Below are 23,029 nucleotides of genomic sequence, written 5' to 3'. Positions count from 1 at the left end.
TCCGGAGGTGGAGTGTTACAGATAAAGATTTAGACACAAGTTAGCAAAACTCAGGGATGGTTCCTATGACACCTGCCTGGTGCACAGAAGTGGTAGTTTTGTTACTGTGCATGTTGTGTGCTTTTAAAATTGTTATGAAATTAAAATGTTGCTGAGCAGCAATTGCTAATAATTTCAACTTGTGTTTTTTTAATAGTCCAACTAATATTTTTCCTTATTGCTGTTAATTAATGTAAAAGATGCTCTAACATATCTGACATGTATCGAACGTGCGTTCAGTACATAGGTAACATTCTCATTGACTCTTCTCTAAACAGATAGCCGATTCTAATTCTCTGTATTGTACTCTTCACGACACTATAGATATTTCTCTAGTTGTACATATTCGTATCTGCAGAGCTACCCTCTGTAGCTCTGCCTCCCTTGCCCAGGACAAGCGGGTGGAGTGACTTCTGTGCTTGCACTGGGGAGGTCGACGCCCTGGGTTCAAGCTCTGCCAGAGCCCAGCTGCGGAGCTAGGAAGTTCTCTCATCCTTCCCAGTTTCTTTTTTCTTTTTTTTAGATTTTATTTAATTATTTGAGACAGCGCACGAGCAGAGGGCAGGGGCAGAAGGAGAGGGAGAAGCAGACTCCCGCTGAGCGGGGAGCCCAAGGCACGGTCGATCCCAGAACCCCAAGATCATGGACCTGAACCAAAGGCAGATGCTTAACTGACTGAGCTTCCCAGGCGCCCCGTCCTTCCTGGTTTCTGTCTCCTCATCTCATGGGCAGGGTGGGCACAAGAAGAATTCCAAAGATTCCCTTGAGTATTAAAGGAAATGGGCTGTACTTGAATGCACTTTGGAAGAATTGTCAAGTACCGTATCAAAATTAAATCTTTAAAACAAACAAACAAACAACAACAAAACCCAAAATTTTCACTGCTTTCCTTCTCAAGCTTGAAACATCAGGCCTTTTTTTTTTTTTTTTTTAAAGATTTTATTTACTTATTTGACAGAGATAGAGACAGGCAGCGAGAGAGGGAACACAAGCAGGGGGAGTGGGAGAGGAAGAAGCAGGCTCATAGCGGAGGAGCCTGATGTGGGGCTCGATCCCAGAACGCCGGGATCACGCCCTGAGCCGAAGGCAGACGCTTAACCGCTGTGCCACCCAGGAGCCCCTCAGGCCTTTTTTTCACCAAACCTTTCAGCTCAGAATTTATTTATTCATTTATTTATTCATTTTTAAGATTTTATTTATTTATTCGACAGAGATAGAGACAGGCAGCGAGAGAGGGAACACAAGCAGGGGCAGTAGGAGAGGAAGAAGCAGGCTCTCAGCAGAGGAGCCTGATGCGGGGCTCGATCCTAGAACGCCGGGATCACGCCCTGAGCCGAAGGCAGACGCTTAACTACTGAGCCACCCAGGCGCCCCTCAGCTCAGAATTTAAAAATGAAAAGTGGAATTGAGAAGGGAGGCATCAGAAAATACGTAGATAAGCAGAAGTCTTCCTACTTTTTCCTTTTTTCTGTGGACCTTGTGTTCTTGCATTCAAAGTAACCCATTGTAAAAAGCCATATTCGAGAGAACGGGGGTGTTTCACTACACACTAGGGCTTGATGAGAACAAGGGAGCATCATAAATCTTGTTAAGTGGCAGGGTAGCTACAGTGGACTCAAGATGGCCACAGATCTTTCTCCCGTTAAGAGGTGGGGTTTAATTCCCCTCCCCCACCAGAAAATCTATTTATTTATTTTTGATAGATAAAAATTGTTCATGTTTAATGTTTAAAGTGTGATGTTTCGATAGATGTACTTCCTGCTTTTCTTGATTTCAAACCTTGACGCATGAGTCTTTGCGTATCTCAAGACCAGCGTTGTGAGGACCCCTCGGAAATGCAGGGCATGAGGTCTCTTAGATGAAGGGTGGATGTCTTAGGATGCCTTAGGGGGCCGAGAAGGACCCGTCCAGGAGCACCCCCACCTTCCATCCATGTCTTCTCCAGAGCTGCGTCTCCTGCTTCACGAAACTTCCTGCATGTCTGTAATCTTGCTAACACTGATAGTGTCCTGTTCTCTCATTCCTACAAAACATTATTTTGTATCTGGTAACCTGGTATGTTTTCAGGCCCAACTTCTGCTTTTTCTTACCCCTTTCTCCTCCCATAGGTGGTTATAAATTATAAGGCTGTGGAGTTTGTTATCAGCATAAGTTCTCCTCTGGTCTCTTTTTGTTTTCTTAACAATTGCCAAACCTAACTATGTTTAACTATGAACGTTTCTTCATAAAGTTTTAAAAATTACAAGGTGCATTTTCATTTTCAAAAAATTAGGAAGGCAGAGAAGAAACAGGAAAAAGTATTTTGAATCCCAATACCCCAGAGCAAAACAACATAACATTTTGGTGGGTAACCTTTTGGATGATTTTTCTAGATGCACGTGACCCACATGTTGAAAATCGAAGGACTTTGAATAAATGAAGGGAGCAGGTCTTTGGAGGTCTTTTTGTCTCTTTTAAATATTTGTCTTTGTTTCTTATGTTGGGGGCTGCCTGGGTGGCTCAGTCAGTTAAGACCCTTGACTTTGGCTCAGGTTTTGATCTCAGAGTCTTGAGATGGAGCTCTGGGCTCTGTGCTCAGCAGGGAGTCTGCTTGAGATTTCTCTCCCCGTCTCCCTCTGCCCATCCCCCCAGCTCGTGTGTGTGTATGTATGTGTGTGTGTGTGTGTCTGTGCACGGGCATGTGCAGGCACACACATGCACTCACTCAAAATTTTAAAAAAATTATAGTCTATGCTTAATTTCATCTAAATTTTATCAGTTATAATTTTTTTAAACAAATGTGCCTTTAATTACAAGAATCAGTGGTTTCTTCTGCAGTTCTTATGGATGGAAGTATTTAATATTAAAAAAATTACTTTCCAGGGACTTGGTTTTAAGCATTTTATTAGCATTTCCAATGTGAAATATAAATTACTATTCCAACTTTTTAAATTCAGTTAATTAGCATACAGTGTATTATTAGCTTCTCAGGCTGTACTATCTAAAGGTATTAAAAACAGTAACACTGGGCGCCTGGGTGGCACAGCGGTTAAGCGTCTGCCTTCAGCTCAGGGCATGATCCTGGCGTTATGGGATCGAGCCCCACATCAGGTTCCTCCGCTGTGAGCCTGCTTCTTCCTCTCCCACTCCCCCTGCTTGTGTTCCCTCTCTCGCTGGCTGTCTCTATCTCTGTCGAATAAATAAATAAAATCTTTAAAAAAATAAAAAATAAAAATAAAATAAAAACAGTAACACTGCTGAGTTAGATCTTTCAAGTCAGCATCATTTGCTGAGTATCAAAGAATATATTTTTTTTCCAGCCTGGTCCCTTCTCCACAAGTGACCGAAGAGACTTGTGGAGGAAAAATGAAAGAATGAATTTTGCCTTTTAACATGAGATAAATTAGTAGCTAACTTACTAGTTATCTTTATATGGTCAGTGATCTGATGGATTTATGGTGGGTGTGAAATAATTGAACTTTCCTACTTAAGTAAATCACTCTTCACTAATGTGTACATTTTTAAATTAAGGAAATCATGTCATTATAGAAAATTTAGGCCATGGGGAGGGAAATAAAGATTACGTAGAGTCTTTGTTAAGTTACAAAAGTGGTAAATTGCATCTGTAATTTTGATCTTGCATTCCTTTCCTTGACCCCACATTTCAGCTTCCTCTATGTCATGAGACATTCTCAGGAAACAGGATTTTTTTGCAGCTAGGTAGGATGGTAGAGGACACCAGCGCATCCCTTTATCTTCACATGAAGAAATAGGTGCGTCTTGCTTGCCCAGAGTGACGCACACATCATAGCCTGGGACTCTAGTCTTTCTGAATTCAAACATACTCTCCCCTTCTGTGAAGGGTTTTTTTCTCTTTTTTTCCCCAACAAATGGAGTCTCCGGAGTGTGATTGTCTTCATGTGTTTGCTTAGGGTTCACCACCCAGCAAGCAGAAATCACTGTCTCCGCATTGGTCAAGATCACGGACGCCAACATGGATATCGTCTACAAGGACATGGTCACCAAGATGCAGCAGGTTAGCTTTGTCAGGGCGTAGCAGCAAATTTAAAGTCTAAAGCTGGGATGTTATTTGTAATATGTATTTTTGGATAATATTCTGTTGAAAAGCATATAATACTTTTTTCTTTAAGGATTTTATTTGAGAGAGAGAACACAAGCAGGGGAGGGGCAGAGGGAGAAGCAGACTCCCCACCAGGCAGGGAGCCCGATACAGGGCATGATCCCAGGACCCTGGGATCCCGACCCAACGCAAAGGCTGACGTTTAACCGACTGAGCCACCCAGGAGCCCCAAAAAGCATATAGTACTTCAGAGTTCAGAGGCAAATGATTCCAGTGGTATTAAAAGTAATTTATTCAGGGGCGCCTGGGTGGCTCAGTCGTTAAGCATCTGCCTTCGGTTCAAGGCGTGATCCCGGTGTTCTGGGATCGAGTCTTGCATCAGGCTCCTCTGCTGGGAGCCTGCTTCTTCCTCTCCCACTCCCCCTGCTTGTGTTCCCTCTCTCACTGTCTGTCTCTCTCTCTGTGTCAAATAAATAAAGTCTTTTTAAAAATAAATAAATAAAAGTAATTTATTCAAGGGGCACCTGCGTGGTTCAGTCAGTTAACCGTCTGACTCAATCTCAGCTCGAGTCTTAATCTCAGGGTTGTGAATTCAAGCCCTGCGTTGGGTTCCACTCTGGGCATGGAGCCTACTTTAAAAAATATGTATATATTTTTTTTTTCCGAAGCTATTTTGTCAGCTGTTGTAGAATCATGCTGGAAAACTCAACTATGCTTGAAAAAAGGACTATTTCAATCCACCATACTTAACACAGGGAGATGTGGCTGGAATTACAGCAGTGTGTTCTTGAGCTGCGGGTCCGCAGACGCCACCCTTTGAACTGGCTCACTTGATGATGATACTGGACTTGAGTCTTTATTCTTTTCCTTTCTTCATTCTGGAATAGAGGATGATGACCTTGCGGAACCTCTCGTGTCCGTATCCTCCTGGTTTCTCACTAAGATGATCCCAGGTAGGAGGCAGACATCCTAGGCCAGCCTACTTATATGTTTTGTTTTCTTTTCCTAGGAGATCACTGTACAGCAAATAATGTCTCAGATTGCTAATGTGAAAAAAGATATGATTATTTTGGAGAAGAGCGAATTTTCAGCCCTCAGAGCAGAAAATGAGGTAAAACTAAAGAGCCACTCATACTAATAAAATGCTTGCTGTCAGAGACACTGAGACATAATGCGCACGGACAGAAGTGCACGAGTCAGGTGCGTTTTCACCAGGTGTCCTCCACCAGATCAGGAAGTAGAATATTCCTGGCTCCCCAGAAGCCTGCTAACGCCCTGCTAGGAAGACCACTATACTGACCTGTGTCACCGTTGACTGGTTTTGCCTGTTCCAGCACTTCATCCGGGGGAGTCCTGTGGTGCGTCTTACAGTAGTTCGCTCTTGCTCGATGTCTGTAGTATTCTATGACTGTGTCACATTTTTCCGCTGTGATGTACACTTGACCCCTGAGCAACACGGGTTTGAGATGAACAGGTCCACTTGAACAGTTCAGTAAATGTGTTTTCTCTTCCTTACGATTTTCTTAGTAACATTTGCTTTTCTCTGGCTAACTTTATTCTGAGAAGATGGTGTGGAATGCATATAACATTCAAAGAACGTGTCACGTTACCAGTAAGGCTTCTGGTCAGTGGTGAGCTAATAGTAGTTGAGTTTTGGGGGAGTCAGAAGTTATATATGGAGATATTTAACCGGGGGGGGGGAATCAGTGCCCCTAACCCCCAGCGTTGTTCAAGGATCAGCTGCATAGGAGAGTTGTTGCCAGTTTTTGGTTATCACAGACAAGCGCTGCTGTAAAATATCCCTTGATTTCTTTTTTTTTGTTTTTAATTCAATTTAGTGACCATATAGTGTGTTGGTTTCAGAGGTAGAATTTGGTGATTCATCACTTATATTTAACACCCAGTGCTCATTATATCAAGTGCCCTCCTTAATGCCCAGCACCTAGTTACCCCCTCAGCTCCCTCCCCTCCAGTAACCCTCAGTTTGTTCCCTGTGATTAAGAGTCTCTTATGGTTTGCCTCCCTCTCTGTTATCTTATTGTATTTTTCCTTCCCATCCCCTACGTTCATCTGTTTTGTTTCTTAAATTCCACATATGAGTGAAATCATACAGCATTTGTCTTTCTCTGATTGACTTACTTCATTTCGCATAATACCCTCTGGTTCCACCCACATCGTTGCAGATGTATCCCTTGGTTTCTACAGTGTGGCATACGGGTTCAGCATTGAAGTAATTGCTGTGTTGGCATCCTTCCTTTTGTTTTCAGTCCTGGCTAAAATCCCATAAAGGAAGTCCATTTATTACCAGTTGATCTTGGTCTTGTGAGAGGCCTTCCAGCAAAAGATTGCTTTTGCTAGAAAACAGTAAAGTTTGAAACTCTCGCATTTGCCCTGAAATCGGTTATTTGAAGGGAGAATTCATTAAAAGAAAAATTGAAGGAGGTATGGAAGACAGGGCCTCTGAAGGCAAACGTGTATGTTAAAAACAGTTGTGTTACTGGGTCACATGGGTGGCTCAGTCAGTAAGCCTCTGACTTGATCTTGGCCCAGGTCTTGATCTCAGGGTCATGAGTTCAAACCCTACATTGGCCTCCATGCTGGGGAGCCTACTTAAAAAAAAAATTAAATTGTGTTACTGATTTTATGTAACCTTCGAGATGAATTAAAACTGATCTCAAGATAGGCGTATGCATTATAATACCATTCTGGCATGACAGATAATCATGTCTGCTCCTAAGACGGTTCAGCTTATGTTTCATTCTGAATGCAGTTAGAACTGTGCACAAAAACATGTTCTAATGTAGGTTTATTACTATGTTTTATTTATTTATTTTTTAACCTTCTAGCCATATCCTTGACTTGTTTTTGTTTTTTTTAATGTGTTTTTAGAAGATAAACGTGGAACTGCATCGGTTAAAACAACAAATAATGGTGAGACCCTCACTCCTGCTTGCGTGCTTATTGGCAGTTACGTAAACGTAGTAATAAATACAGTGTCAGAAGTTCTTTAGGTGTTCTTAAAAACTTAATCCTATGTTAAATATTTGTGTAATATGTCTCAAAAGTACACACTGGAAGATTAGGTGAGAACAGAGTCAGTGAGTAAATTGGTGATATCTAACCAAATTCATTAAGAAAATTGTGTTCTAGGATGAATGAAATCATCTTTAAATTTAAAAATGTTGAAGTTGCCACATAGGGAGCCTTTCAGTTCTGTTAGAACAGACTGGCTTTAGAGAATTACATGTGATTTGAAAATGTTTACTGTGCCAGCTGTTCGATTTTTTTTTTTTATTTTAAATGGAAAGGACATGGACGTTAAGGAAGGAAAGGTTCTGACGAGCGTCAGAAGGCTTTATTTAAACCAGAATTTCATATTTTCTTTCTTTGAGTCCATCTCTGCTCTCCAGAGTTGTCCAGGGAACAGCTTCAGTCATAAATGCCATAAGGATATTACACTGGGAATCTCGAGGTTAAAGCAGCAGTAACCCGCTCTGGGCTGACTTAAGCATAAGGGGGGTTATTTCAGTAGATGACTGGGAAGTCCCAGCCTTCACATCCCAAGAGGGTTTCCATTTCTCACTTTGGATTTCTTTCTCTCTTTGTTTGCCCTCCTGCTAGGATGAAGTGGTCAAAGTCCGAACAGATACCAAGTTAGACTTCAATCTAGAAAAGAGCAGAGTGAAAGAATTGGTATGTTCCTTTATTAAAATCAGAGTGTGAATTCATCTCTTTGCAGGACGGAATGCTCGGTCTGGTCTGAGTATACAGACAGTTCACCAGTACTGTTAAATGTTTACCTGGGCATCGTTGTTAGACACAGTTTTCTCTTTGATTGTATTTTGTCTTACAGCTTAAATTTAATGCTTTCAAAAGTAAAATGAAAATCTTGGGAGGTGCATAGCCTTTGACTCTTGATCTTGAGGTAATGGGTTCAAGCCCCACATTGTGTAGAGATTAAAAATAAAACTTTTAAAAAAAATTTTTTAAAAATTAAACTCTTGGTCAAATCAAGTTTGAATCTCATTTCAGAGAGAAACTAAATTATGTGTTACTTAGACGTTACCAAAGAAATCAAACCCAATCTTGCCCTATTTCATCTAGCCTAAACCTTCACAGGTCCAGATTTTTCAAAAATTGAGTGGATCATCTGTGTTAAATAATATTAAATTCTACACTGAAATTCAAGATTAAAAATATATTTCCATATAGTCTTTTTTAAATTTTAAACAGAGAAATCTTAATGACTTGATTGTATCGTTTTGAAATGCAAATTCGAAATGGTTCTTTAAGTTACATTAAATTGAAATTTCTAATTAGGAAAAGTACTTCTGTACACTTGTTACCGAAGAGATCTGAGAAGGGGCGCCTGGGCGGCTCAGTTGGGTTAAGTGTCTGCCTTTGGCTCAGGTCATGATCCTGGGGTCCTGGGATCAAGCCCCACGTCAGGAAGCCTCCTTCTCCCTCTCTTTCTGCCACTTACCCCTGCTTGTGCGCAAACTCTCTCTCAAAGTAAATAAATAAAAATCTTTAAAAAAAAAAGAATCTCAGAAAGGTAGGTTGTAAGTAAGTAAGCAGAAGGGTACTTGCACCTGTACGGTTAACTTGTGAGATTGTGTACAGGACCCAAGAAAGCCGTGCAGATGCAGTTCTGCTGACCATGCTTTTCCACAAATAATGCATAGAAGTACTGCTTTTCCCCCTCGGAGTTTGCACAGCAACACCTTTTTTTTTGATTGTTTATTTTGTTCAGTTATTATCAACATACACAGCATCACATCAGTTTCAGGCGTACAACATAATGACCGCAAGTCTAGTTACCATCTGTCCTCACACATAGATTTTTTTCTTGTGATGAGAACTTTTAAGATCTATTCTCTTAGCAACTTTCAAATAGAAAGTATAGCATTATTCACTACAGCCCCCACGCCCTGCATTACAGCCCAAGACTTCACTTAGTTCACAGCTCCACGTTTGTACCTTTTGACCAATTTCACCCACCCCGCCGTCCCACCCTTGGCAGCCACCATTCTGTTCTCTATATCTGTGAGCTCAGGTTTTTGGGAGATTCTTTTTGGTTTTAGATTCCACATGGAAGATCATACAGTATTTGTCTTTCTCTTGTTTCACTTATTGTAGTCACTCAGGGTCCATCCATGTCATCCCAAATGGCAGGATTTCCTTCTTTTTTATGGCTGAGTAATATTCCATTATATATGTACACATTTTTTCATCCCCTCATCCAGCAGTGGACATATGCATCTGTGTCTCAGCGACTGTAAATAATGCTTCAGTGAAAATGTTCTAATAAAAATAATGTTGAGTTGCCTCTAGTGACTTTTAACCCATCTATCTTCTTGTTCAGGCTTTATTTGAATTTGATAGCAATAGTTAGATACCTTCTTTATTCTTAGGATAATGAGAAATAGGCCTTGTGAAGCACCTTTTACTGACACGAAACTGGATACACATGTAGAAACAGTATCCACAGTTGTGCCTTGTCTTCCGATTTCTCACAATTTGCTTTTAACCAGAATGAGCTACATGATAAATGAAGCTAATACTGAAATTCAGACAAGTACTTAACTCTATTTTGGAACCGCCTCTGGATTTCAGGAGTTAAGCTGAGCTTTGTTGTACAAAATGATTATTCCCATGTCACTTGTCTGTCTTGTCTCAAAAAACACTCTTCAACCATAAAGATTAATTCACCTAGTATCACTAAAATATTTAACAGTTGGTAGCATGTGATTAGTCTCTAGAAAAGGAGAAGCTCTTTTTTTTTAATTAGGATGAATAATATTTTAATGCTGTAGTAAAAATATTTAAATTAACAAAATCTATGACAGGTGAAATATCTAAACTTTAAGATATTACTGATTTTTCCTTTTGCCTCAGGTGTCAAGATGGCTCTTATAGCACTGTTGTTTAGATTTTTAATTTCAAATTCCTCTAAAATATTCTTTTTCTAACCATCTTAACGGATTTTTTAAATTTAAATTCAATTAATTAACATATAGTGTATTATTAGTTTCAGAGGTAGAGGTCAGTGATTCATCGGTCTTGTATATTACCCAGTGCTCATTACATCACGTACCCTCCTTAATGTCCATCACCCAGTTACCCCATCCTCCCATCCCCCCTCCCCAAGGAGAAACTCTTTTAATTATCTTTGGCCTTACGGGTTATGTGTAGCAAAAAATCTGAATGCACGTGACTTAGGAAGATGCCTGTAGCTAAGGAGGATGTGGGACTGATCAACATGGGTGAAAGCCAGTGAAGGGATGGGATTTACTAACCTAGCTGAGACGTGGTTCTTGGTCATCCTAAACTTGCATGGCTCTGAAGTACAGGACAGTCTGTATTCAGTGTGCATTGGTAAGGGGGAGTACGTGACCCTCCCTCTCCTTGTTGAATAAAGTTCTGTTTCAGTTCTGTAACTGGTGGTACTTACAGCCAGTTTCAGAGCAGTATGGCCTGTAAGCCACTTTGGGGGTGCAGGGAGATGAGTCACATAGATACTATTTTAGAAATCACAGCAGTGTCAAGATTTAGGCTTTTCTCTTCTGGCCCAGTCAGTACTGACTCAGGGAAGACAGGAGTCTAAGGGTGTGCAGAAAACTCCAGTCCACCCTGCCCTCTTGTGGCGATGCAATGCATAGCTCTTTCCTTATCTGAAACCCTGACATTTAAAGATAGAAATGAGCATTTTTTGGTCCTAGACTAGTCCTCGGTTTGGGGTTTTGGGGGTTTTTTTCTCCCAATTTTTTAAAAAATTAAAAAAAATTTTTTTTTAATTTAAGAATTTGTGAGCAGTACTGTTTTTATACTCTAGTGCCCTGGTAGTTCCAGGGGAACATTTTATACCTAGAAAGTTTCTAGATACTTAAGCATTAATTTTCTCCCCTATCACAGTGTTAATTTAGTGAAAAATTAAATGCTAATTTTTCATTTAAATTATAGATTTTCATCTGCTCAATTAAATCCTAATGCCCTCTGCTAAGGCGACATGTCTGATTTTGGTCTCAATGTCAATAAAATTGCACTAAATCTTTGCATAAATGTTAGGGCAAGATACCACTTTGACAAACACTGGATTGCGACACACCCAAGTGGGTTGTTGTTGTTCAAGTAAAACCGACATGTGATGGTTTGGTGCATTTCTGGTACCAGTGTATTTATATTGTATCTTTAGGCAATGTCTATGTCACATAAAAATATTCCTTGAAACTATTTTTTCCCCAACTTTATAACATTTCTAACTTTGTCTAAGCCTCAGGTTGTGACCGATTTTGTGATTGTGGCGGGTTAGCTCCCAGACTAAATTGTTCCCCACTTTTGTCAACCCTCTCAAAGCCAAAAAGCACACGACTCAGCAGCCATGCCAATTGGTCCCCAGGGAGTGCAGTTATACTAGTGGGAGGGGCCAGATGGCATCACAGCAAACAGATGACAAAAGCAGAAGAGAGAGGTGAAGGGTGACAAGGGGAATCCAGATCCTGGAGCACTGGGTGGCTAGAAATAAGAAACTTAAGAAAACACTTCTAAAGGAGAGGGGCAAGTAGGCTACTTGATTCTAGAGGTGATTTCTAGTGTCCTATATTCGTGCAAACTCCGAGACCAGAATATTTAAGGTACCAGAGAAGGAGGAGAGGGAGGAAGGAATAATTCAGAATCTGACCTATGTTACATGTTTGTTTCTTTCAGTACTCGCTGAATGAAAGGAAGCTGCTAGAAATGAGGACAGAAATGGTGGCATTGGTAAGAAATGAGACTACTTTTCTTGGTCATTGTGTTCACCTTGGCTTCATTCCATGCGTGGTTACTGTTCCTTGTGATGATGTGTTATGGGAGGGTACACTCAAGTTTTGTGTCCTAGGGTGTTTTTTGTTTTGTTTATCGCTGTGGTAAAGGACACATAAAATTACCATCTTAACCGTTTTTAAGCGGACAGTTGAGTGGCATTAAGTACCTTCACATCCTCACACAACTATCACTGCCATGCATTCGCAGAACTCTTTACATCTTGTCGAACTGAAACTACGTCCCACACTAATTCCCATTTCCCTCTCCCCAGCGCCGGCTGCCACCGTTCTGCTCTCCGTCTCTATGAATTTGACTACTCTAGGGACCCCGTAGAAGTGGAGTCATATAGTATCGTGTGACTGTCTTATTTTGCTCCACGTAATGTCCTTAAGGTTCATCCGTGTTGTAGCCTGTCAGAATTTCCCTCCTTTTTAGGGCTAAATAACATTCCATTTACGGCTAGACCACGTTTGGATTACCCTTGGGTTGCCTTCATCTTTTGGCCATTGCGAATAAGGTTGTGCCAGTATCTGTCGGACTCCCTGTGTTCAGTTCTCTAGGGTGTGTACCCGGAAGTGGAGTATCCTAGGATTTTTTTTGGCACTTAATAGAGTATTTGTTTATCTTAATGAAAGTTTAAATCCCAGTGACTGAAGAATAATAAGGAATGGAGATTTTTTTAAATTAATTTTGAACTTACAGCATGCATTATTTTTTTCCCATCTTCTGTTACTTAGGACCTCAGAAACTTGTAAGACCCTTCTATCAGACAGTAGTAGAATATTCCTCTGGAATACTTTTCTACTCATCCAGTCCTTTCTTTCCTTATTCCTTACCAGAATTTTTAGCCATAAGGAACTACAAGTGATCCTTGAACAATAGGGGGTTAGGGACCCTCCCATACAGTCAAAAATCTGCATCCAACTTTCGACCCCCCAGAAACTTAACTGCTAATAGCTGCCTGTTGACTGGAAGCCTTCCTGATAACATAAACAATCAACTAACACGTATTTTGTATGTTAGTGTATTGTACACTAAAACAAAGTAAGCTAGAGGAAAAATGTTACTAAAATCATAAGAAAGAGAACATAGATTTATAGTACTGTACCACGTACAAGTGGACCCATGCACTTCAAACCCACGTTGTTGAAGGGTCAGTTGTACTTATTTGTTCTAGGATGTTCAGTGAATTATTTTTATGCATTAATGAAATGTTACAACCCCTTTATAACATGAGCCAAACTCACCACCCTTAGGGGTTGCTTATGTATGTAGTTTAACCGCATTATATTTGGAAAAAAACACAAATAGGCCTTTGGTATAACCAAGCCTCGTACTAATAAAATACTTGGTGTTTGTGGGACACCTGGGGGGCTCAGTTGTTAAGCGTCTGCCTTCGGCTCAGGTCACGATCCCAGAGTCCTGGGATCGAGCCCCTCATTGGGCTCCCTGCTCCGCTGGGAGCCTGCTTCTTCCTCTCCCATTCCCCCTGCATGTGTTCCCTCTCTCGCTGTCTCTCTCTCTCTCTGTCAAATAAATAAATAAATAAAATCTTGAAATAAATAAATAAAATAAAATACTTGGTGTTCGAACTGTGAAAGAAGAAAACTTTAAAATGTGAATAGGAATTGTGTCAAGGCAAATACTGTTGCTTTTAGATTATCTAAGATTGCATTCACTTTTTGTTTTTATTTTTTATTTTTTTTTTTAAGATTTTATTTATTTGACAGAGATAGAGACAGCCAGCGAGAGAGGGAACACAAGCAGGGGGAGTGGGAGAGGAAGAAGCAGGCTCATAGCGGAGGAGCCTGATGTGGGCCTCGATCCCATAACACTGGGATCATGCCCTGAGCCGAAGGCAGACGCTTAACCGCTGTGCCACCCAGGCGCCCCTGTTTTTATTTCTTTTAAAGATTTTATTTATTTATTTGTCAGAGAGCACAAGCAGGGGGAGCGGCAGGTAGAGAGAGGGAGAAGCAGGCTCCCTGCTGAGCAAGGAGTGGGATGCGGGACTTGATCCCAGGACCCTGGGATCCTGACCTGAGCAGAAGGCAGGTGCTCAACTGACTGAGCCACCCAGGTGTCCCCGTGTTCACTTTTTAAAGCATTTTTCGTAAACCTCTCTGAGAGGAACTTAGAAAGATGAAGTACCTTTATTGTCTTTGAGAAAAGACTGCCTTTTAACTTTGGCCTTAATTTGTAGAGCAATCTATCGTTTACAGAAGCTTTTTTTTTTTACGTTATCACATTCGATTACCCTGTGTGAAGGCAGGGCCAGCGGTGTTTGTTTGTTTTTGGGTTTTGGTGGGGTTTTTTGCTTTTTTCAAATTAAAGTAAACAGGCCCAGAGATAGTAAAGGCCCTGAGCAGCGCAACATCATGTGAGGCTAGGAGAGCTAAGGTGAAACCCACGTCTCCTTAATTGTACCCCATCTTTCCCTGGGACTGCGCCCCGGCGGGGAGGGCCTGTAGGACGGCGGGAGCTGAGGGCATGGCAGGTATTTCCCAGATGGTTTGATGCTGCAAATCTCTTCGTTTTATAAGCATGCCCAGCAAGATCGGGCCGTCACCCAGACAGACAGGAAGATAGACACGGAGGTCGCCGGCCTCAAAACCATGCTGGAGTCGCACAAGCTCGATAACATTAAATATTTAGCAGGTGAGCTCTTTTGTGTCTAGGTAGTTCAAACAAGCAGAACATAAATAAAATTTGGAAAATAAGTCAGAGACAGATACTGCGTTTCATCGATTCTAACACATTTTTTTCACGTTTTAACATCTCTGAAATTAGAAGGCTGGTTATCATTTCCAATAGATGGAATGTCATATAGTAATTGGTATTTTTTTTTCCTTAGCAGTAAAATGATGTTCTTTACAAACCGGTGGAATCTTATGTTTTAATAAGAAACTGACATTGAACAGTAGTTACTTGGAATTTTTTTTAGTGAAATTCCAGACAGTGTTTTATGGATGGAATGAAAGGGTTTTGAGTTGTGTTCTCTCTTCTTTAATTGGTGACACTGCTCGGAAGGAATTATTGTGGTTTTGTAATTTTTGAGCCAAGAGAGGGAATGAAGATTCAGGTATAAAAATAACTTAGCGATTATTATAGCTCACATTTAACATTTTGGATTAATCAATATTTTCAAATTATAATAGCAGTTAGAAGTGGAATTCTGTTGGTGAGGTTTTAAAGGGTGTGTCCCCCTATAGTATGCATGCATACCTTTGTGATCACAGAATTTCTGACTTTGTTTGAAAAGTTTTGTTGACTGTTGGATACGTTTCTACTTTGAAGACAACGATTGCGAGGAGTGGAGTGTTTTAGTGGGCAGGTGTCTCGTGGAACGTGGCACAGCAGCAGGCGATCAGCGTTTCTTTCCTTTGTTTTTCTGTTCGGTGGAGAGGTGGCTAAGCGCCTGTATGTTTTCTTAGTAAAAAGTTGTTCTTTAAGTAAGTGTTAACACAGCTAATACCATGCTCAATCTCTTTTTTCTTACAGGATCTGTATTTACGTGCCTCACAGTAGCTCTGGGATTTTATCGCCTGTGGATATAATAAAGTGTCTGTTTAAAGAGATCCCTATTGTTTTGCCTTAAGAACACCGGATTGCCGTGCCTCTTCCCCCCCTCCCGCCATTTCCACATTTTAACCCTAGTTTTGACTTAACGTGTATTATTTATTTTGTGCAGATTATGGACATAGAACCAAGGAAAGAAGTCGTAATGGTTCCTTCCATCTTTTCTGTGTAGTTGCCTTTGTACCGCTGAGTGGTGGTGGACAAACACCTTGGAAGACCCCACTCAGGCGGACCAGTGAACTTGGTCTAACCCGTGGGACGTACCCACATAAATATTTATATAACTCTGCAATTTTCAGTCTTCTGTCACATAGAGGATTGGGGGTCTCCATTTAAAAGGCTCAATGGCTTCCCTCAGGGCTGAAGAATCACCGAAACTAAACCAAGAGCACTAAACCTCTGTCCCTCGGACCCAGTCCTTCCCCTCAGCCAGTGCCCGTGTTCGGCGCTGCCTATCAGCCCCAGTGGGTTGGTGTGCTACTGGTTCACCTGTACTGTCTCCCTCAAGCAATTTTTTTTCTCTTAATTTCCATTGTCTTAGTAAGTTATTGTCATGGTTATTTTTCGTGTGCCTTCCAGCCAGAAAAATCTTGTTGCCTAATGAAGTTTTGTAACTGTAACAGGGATTCTCTTTTTACCTGGGAGAGTGCTAGATTCCTCTCCCACCCTCCCGCCTCGTTCCCCACCCCCCCACCTCCCCGGCTTGAGAACTGTAGCAATACTCCATTGGCATTGGCAGCATTGCCTGCCTAGAACACTTGCTAATTCTCAGCAGGGACGTCCGCTTCGGCTTGTGGGACCAACTCTACTTGCTTCTGGTCTTCATGTGCTTTGTATCACAGGAGAGGCACTCCGTTTTCCTTCGGCAGCAATATCTAGATACTTAGGTTGTGTACGCGCTTCTTATAAAAGTCTTGAATGAATATGCCTTTGCGCATTCCAAGCTCAGATTGTAGGCTTTAAAATCAGACCTGTCATGCCAGGGTTATCTTCATCAAGATCGATTCCTTTGGTTGGTGAGGGCATTCTCATACCTACCTTACTTCTGTTTTTTAAAACAAATAAATCCCTAGATGCAGCTGGGGTTCTTTTCAGAAGCACAGTCTCATATTATCTGAATGACTGGCATGGGAGAGAATAAGCATTGTAAAAACGAGGACACGGAGAGCATGTTGTTGTCTTTCTCCACATGCGCGCACGCGCACGGAATCTGGCACAGTGGAGAAGCCACAAAGGCACTTGTTGATCGAATTGGCAGAATAAATCATCCATCGTCACTGTTCTAACTGCGCTGGCAAAAAAGTTACCTTTGTCCTTTGGTTGTCGTTTCTAATCTTCAGAAAATGTAAGTGATTGTCGTTTTTTAAACGTATGTTTAGCACAAAGCTTCCGAACCCCAGGTGAGCCTGGGAATCCAGTACTCTGGCATTGTGGTATCAGTTTCAGAGTGAATGATGATTTAATTGTCTTCAACTTGATCCAGAATTATCTCAACTGCTTCATAAAATACTGTAGCCATATGTGCTTCCCCTTTCAGAGAAGGATCCCCCAAAAATACTGCACATTGAGCAGTCGCCTGACGTATTACCAATTTAAGTAAAGGACAGCCCATTAAGACCACATTTGCAACTAGTTAGTATGGATAGAACTGTGGTTAGTAAGAGCTTGGAGAAAGGGCCTGGAGCACAAACACTCCTCCAAAATAAAAGAATCCCGAAGAGGAAAAAGCACTGTATGCAATTATGTTTCAAAGCAAACTCTAACTTGTATAGGTTAAAAACAAGCGAAGTGACCTTACTTCCTGGTAAAATATTTCTTAAATAACATTCAGTGGGGTGACACTGACCTGCCAAAAGTATTCCAAATGACATTCCTGTCAGTTTACAGTGGGCTGCAGCAGCCTCTTAATAAGGGCCTTGGATTTTGGTGGGTAGTTTTTTTGCAGTACAGAACAGACTCCCCCGTACCGCAACCTCGGGAACAATGAATTCGCCCTTTGGTGGCTCAGATTGCATGCATATGGAGGTTAGGAAGGTTCAGGACTGTGTTCCCTTTGGTCAAATGCATTCTATCTGAAAAGCATGTGAGCCGGAAATAGAAGCATACCCTTCCCGCTGCTGGCTGGCCCAGACTTCTGTGAACAGCGGAAGCATCATGCTGGGACTAAACTATCGGTACAGAAGGATTCCGATCGCTTAGGAACTTAGGCCTTAGCCTGATTTCAGAAGGGGGAAGATGCCTGGCACAACTTCCAGACAACCCATGTGTAGCACCTGGGAAATTAACCAGCGCCAGATGCTGCAGATGCTACCCTCTGGGCACAGGTGCCTCTGCTACAAACGCCCAGAGCAGAACACCAAATGGACAGAATCCGGACTTCCTGTCCCTTCTTCGGGGGTACCTCTGCGTTCCTACACTCCTCTCCCCTGCCCTTTCCTGGTTTAAGGAGCCTAAACTCCAGTTCTCCCTCCTTTCCTGTTCCATTAATAAGCAAAACCTGTCTGTCTATACGGTTCTTTACAGGAAACAGGATTTTGATTTCTGGCCTCTTCTTATTCCTTCAGCTGCTTTTCTCGCTTAATATCTAACAAAGCTAAATCCGAGTGCGTTCATTTTTTCCCTTAAGTATGCCAAGTACCTCAGTTGAGAAGTCAAGTTCAAGAAGAAAGCCTTGACTCAAACCAGACATCTTGCTGGAATTTGTCTTGGAACACTCTAAAAATAAAAATCCCAAGCCACAGAGAACATGTCCCTGCCTGGGTTGTCCGCGGCTCAGCTCGTGCTTTTCCCTCTAGCTGCACTGCGTGATGTGAGCTTCCCTCCCGTGTCCCAGCCTCCAGCCTCCAGCCTCCTCCATCTCCTCCTCCCCCTCCCCTCCCCCTCCTCCTCCTCCTCCACCTCCTCTTCCTCCTCCTCCTCCTCCTCCTCCTCCTCCTCCTCCTCGCCTCCATCACCGCCTCCTCTGCCTGGTAATTAGCCCAGTCGGCAAGGGCGAGTGCTTCCCCCGCCCCCACCCTGCGATGCTCTCTTGATACTGTTGGCATCGTTTCTGAACAAATCTCACATAAATGGTACTGCAGGACTCCTGTCTAGAAAACTTGGGCTTTACCATATGTTTATCACATTTGTGGCTTTTCTGACACTAAAGCAAAAACATGTTAAACAGAAACCATTTGTTCTTGATGTATTCTTTATGTTTGAGAATGTTTAGCCCTTCCGTGGAATTTTATTTTGAAAATATCTTTCTACAGATTTACACTCATGTTCTTCTGATTATAACCCAGATCAATTTATTTACCGTTTTATCACTTAAATGAATAGTCAGTTACATTTTGTTATATAATAGAGTGGATATACTATTTTTATTATCGAAAATATTTAATTCTTTCTCTGTGACTACTACACTTTTCATTCGAATTAGTCAATGAGTTGGCAAATTGAGAACTTCTGCCGTCATTGTATTTTAATGTTACTCCCTCCATTGTATATGATAACACTGGTGTATTATGAGGAAGCCTAATACCCTAAAAAGTTGGGTTTGTATAGACTGTAACTTTGAAAATGCTTATTACTTGATTTGCAAAATAAATTTTCTATTTAAAGGAATTACCATGCTCGTGTAAAATACGTTACTTGTTTGAGGGGAAATGTTTTATTTTTTTAAGAGAGTTTTTTTATTCATCTGTGTACATTGGAATTCACAGAAGAATGTGACGCAATTTGATGGTTAGAACTGGGGGCTTACATCGAGGGGAAATGAGTTTTAATTAGAAGTGCTTAGAAGTGGCTGAGCTGACTCAGTTTGCGAGTGATCGAAATCCAAATCAGGCTCGCTGGAGTGGAAAGGAATTTGCCCTTTCTGGCTTACAGAATCCAAGTTCCGGAAGGGCAAAACTCAGGTGCCCTCAGAACGCCCTTCTGCACCTCTTAGCTCCCCGTTGGGTGGGCAGAATTCTCTCGGACCGGCTTGCATTGTGGAGAACAAACACCAGCACGAGCCCGACCGCTTACTGATGGAGGTTGGCTCACCTAGACGAAGCCCTGAAGAAGGGAACCGAAGCAAGCAGCGGCCGCGGCAGCCAGCCGAAGAGTGCAGGGGGAGATGCTGCGGTGCCTTGGTGCGGGCTTCTTCCCTGTGGACCCGCTGAGTAAGGGAGCAGGAGCTCTTCGTGAGTCACTCCGTGCAAGTGACCTTCGGTGTAACGTCGGTCTGCTCCAGAGGAAAGCAAACCCCCTGGGAAAGTGGATGAATAAAATGGCCCAGAAATTAATGTTAGGTACCGACCAGAAATCTACCGAAGTTAGAGAGTCAAATAAACTAGACTGGAAGGTGAGCCGTAAAGTGCCTAAAAGGCCCCAAATGATTGGCAGACTCAGCCTCTGTGTTTACCGAGGGGGTGTGGGGTACAGGGTGTGGGGCGTCCGTGTACAACCTCCCACCTGGTCCTGTCACATCCAAGGGTGCAGCGAACTGAACATCTTCTTTGCCTGGGGCCTTTGGTGTCTTTCAGAATAAGAACATAGCTTCAGAGAATGACATTTTCTAGAAACAGCTCTCTGTCTGGAACCAAAACCTCTGGCTTTCCATAGCAGCGCTTTGACCATGCATCGCACGGCCGGTCGCGTCTCTCCCCTAATTTTGCAGCTTCCCGGACAGTAGGATGCTGGGGAGGGGTCTCAGCGGCTGCCTACCACACGGGGGTGGGTATCTGCATCCTGGACGTAAACAGGCAGCACTCAGCTTTGGGTCGCCTTTTACATGCTGCAAACAGGCCTGTAATTTGTTCTAGGCCAGCACTCTCAGGAATAAGGAGTTGAAGTGCATGGGCATTTTACAAGGTCCTAATTCTTTTAGTCTTTGTTTAAACTGTCTCGCACAGGGGTTTGCCTTCTTCCTCTGCCAGCGCCCACTCTGTCCACAATGTGCCTTCTCCCAGGCGAGAAGAAACAGCTGCTGGGTGCATGAAAGTTGCTGTTTTTGCCTACTGCAGAAGCATTTTGTACTATTTCTCTTGCTTTTATAGAAGTTTATAGTGTGCACGAGCCTCACATCTTATTGAGAGACCCTCTTAACAGGTGGTGTCTCTGCTATCTGTGAAAAAGGGTGATGAGATGTTATGGAGAAAGGATGGAAGCGTGGGGGATCAAGATATTCAGTGAACCCATGAGAGCATTTATAAAAAAAATTTTCTTTTGCATCGTAACAGTTGGGTGCTTTCAACTGTAACACAAAACGAACAGTGGTTTATACCAAATGACTTATTACTTGAGTCTAGAAATACAGGTGATCCTCAGGGTTGGTTTGGCAGCTCAACGTTGCCTGCAAGGACCCAGCTCTTTTCATCTTCCCATTCTTAGCTTCCTCCGTGTGCTAGCTTTCAGCTTCAGCCTTGGTGTTACCTGATCACAAAATGCGTGCCACAGCTCCAGGCATCACATCCTCATTTGGCAGCACGCAAAGCAAAAAGAGAGCAAGGTACACGAGGGCTTTTCTCATAGATCTCTCTCCTTTAATCAAGGACAAAGATCTATCCCATTCCCACAGAAAAGCCCTGATGTCTCCTAGGCCAGGAGGAGGTCACATAGGCCATCTATAGCAAGACAGTTTGCAGAAGAGAATGTTAGCTTTGCAGCCCTTCTGGTGGGAGGGGGGCAAGGAAGAAAGAAGCTGGAATTGGTTGTTGGGTTGGCATTCAACGGTATTGGTTACAGTGTTTGCAAAAATAACACAGGCTGTGTACTAGGGAGAAGGATATAACGGCTTTTAGTTACCACCTTTTAGTGGCTAGTAACGCTTCAGGATGTCCTTTCCCTTTATTTCTAAGAACCTGTGGGTAATGTTATTTTATTCTCTGCCACAGGATATTTTTACTGCTTCTCCAACCAAATCTTTAATTCCTTTTTTTTTTTTATTTTAAAACCAGTTCCCAGGATTTGTTCCAAATAACTTGCACATTTGAGGAAAAATAAATCTGTTAATGAACAAATTCATATACATGCTTATTTCTCAAAACTCCTCCCCAATCTGCAGGGCGGTATAACCTCAGCTTTGCCGTCTTATTTTGGCCAAAGCACAGCATACCAGATACTGCTCCCCTCCCCTCCAACAGGTGCTGCTCACCCCCACCCCCACCCCCACCCCTGTATCCTGAGGTTTATTTTCCCCTCAGTTGCCTTTGGCTGTGTGGCAGAAGCACACGTCCCCCACTCTCTCCTATCTGTTCTCTTCCTCTGGTTGAGGGAAAAGTGTAAAAAAGTGCGTCTACATCTGGTAGAAGTTGGGGTTCGGGAGGAACGGCTGTGGCACATTTGGGGACCATCAGGCTTGCAAAGGGGGCGGTGTAGATTCCCGGCACATCCAGTTCCTTCCTGCGACCCAGGACAGGTGTACCTGCAGAAAGTCTGCTTAGGATGTGTGAATGCAATTAAAGCAGAAGGTCAGTGCTCAGTGAAAACAGAAAAGCTGTTGAGCTGAGCATGGTCAGGGGGCTCCAAGTCTTCCCCATTAATATTTACGGGAATGCCTTTACTTGGTTATGAACATCGCAAGTGCTGGTGGACAGCACAGTAGCGAGCCCTCAAAGGTTAAGCAAACTCTTAAGGCAAAAAGTTCAAGGTGGGGAAAAGTCTATTAACATCTTCCTGCCAATTAATAAAACCATGATTATATTTTGTTTTAGTGGCACGAGGTCTCGGTCAGGTTGCTAACCATCCGTTTTTTACAGGTGGATAATTTCACAACCACTAATGCGATGAGTCAGGAGCTCTGGGTTCAGCTCCCAGCCTGGCCACTTGCTGTGCTCTTGGGAAAACCGCTGGACCTTGCCAAGCCCATGGTTCCCACATTTCTAAAATACCAGCAACAATAATGAGAATGGGAAAATTGTGGAGCATTGGTTTAGTATTTTTCAGACACAGTTCTAAAGTCTTTCCATGCTCATTTACTCTTCGTCACATCCCTATGAAGTAAGCACTGAAATGATCTCTTTACAGAGGAGGAAATCAAGGCAGAGAGAGTCGAAGTAACGCGCCCCACAAGCACCCAGCTAATACTCGGCGACTCCGGATTCGGACCCAAGCATTCTGACTCTCGGGAATAGAGACCCTGCCCACTGATAGCACCTGGTAAGGATCAAATGAGGTCAAAACATGAAAATGTTTAATAAACTATAAAACCCTACGTGTAGTAACTGGAATCACTTACTAGTAATTACTAGTAACGTTGCTTTTACCACTACCCAAATAAGTACATTTCCCTTATTCTGCTCCTTCGCCACCTCCCCAGAGTACCAAGACAGATAAAGCTATTGAGAAAGATACAGTATCCTAGCAAAAAATGCTAGTCCTGGGGCACCTGGGTGGCTCAGATGGTTAACTGTCTGCCTTTGGCTGAGGTCATGATCCCAGGGTCCTGGGATCAAGTTCCTGCATGGGCCTCCCTGCTCAGCGGGGAGCCTGCTTCTCCCTCTGCCTCTGCCTCTCTCCCTGCTTATGCTCTCTCTCTTAAATAAATAAATAAATAAATAAATAAACAAACACGAATCC

The 23,029-nt window shown here is 42.4% G+C and overlaps 1 protein-coding gene across 6 annotated transcripts in view; it reads left to right on the top strand.

The window, feature by feature from the left end:
- MCUR1 (mitochondrial calcium uniporter regulator 1) overlaps positions 1 to 23,029 on the top strand; it is a 58,337-nt gene that overhangs the window by 8,230 nt on the left and 27,078 nt on the right. For 2 of the 6 annotated variants that reach the window (XM_040645064.1, XM_040645063.1), the window contains exons 3-9: positions 3,951 to 4,054; positions 5,109 to 5,210; positions 6,989 to 7,030; positions 7,721 to 7,792; positions 11,807 to 11,860; positions 14,449 to 14,563; positions 22,478 to 22,609. In XM_040645064.1, coding sequence (XP_040500998.1) covers positions 3,951 to 4,054; positions 5,109 to 5,210; positions 6,989 to 7,030; positions 7,721 to 7,792; positions 11,807 to 11,860; positions 14,449 to 14,563; positions 22,478 to 22,584 — 596 coding nt within the window. In that variant the 3' untranslated portion in view covers positions 22,585 to 22,609. Of the gene's footprint in view, positions 1 to 3,950; positions 4,055 to 5,108; positions 5,211 to 6,988; positions 7,031 to 7,720; positions 7,793 to 11,806; positions 11,861 to 14,448; positions 14,564 to 15,406; positions 15,484 to 22,477; positions 22,665 to 23,029 lie in introns of those variants that run through there. The other 4 variants (XM_040645065.1, XR_005838807.1, XM_040645066.1 and 1 more) reach the window with 4 other exon arrangements.

Source organism: Ursus maritimus, unplaced genomic scaffold, assembly GCF_017311325.1.
Source record: "Ursus maritimus isolate PB19 unplaced genomic scaffold, ASM1731132v1 scaffold_30, whole genome shotgun sequence".
NCBI classification, from domain to species: Eukaryota; Metazoa; Chordata; class Mammalia; order Carnivora; family Ursidae; genus Ursus; species Ursus maritimus.
This window is presented reverse-complemented; position numbering and strand designations above follow the sequence as displayed.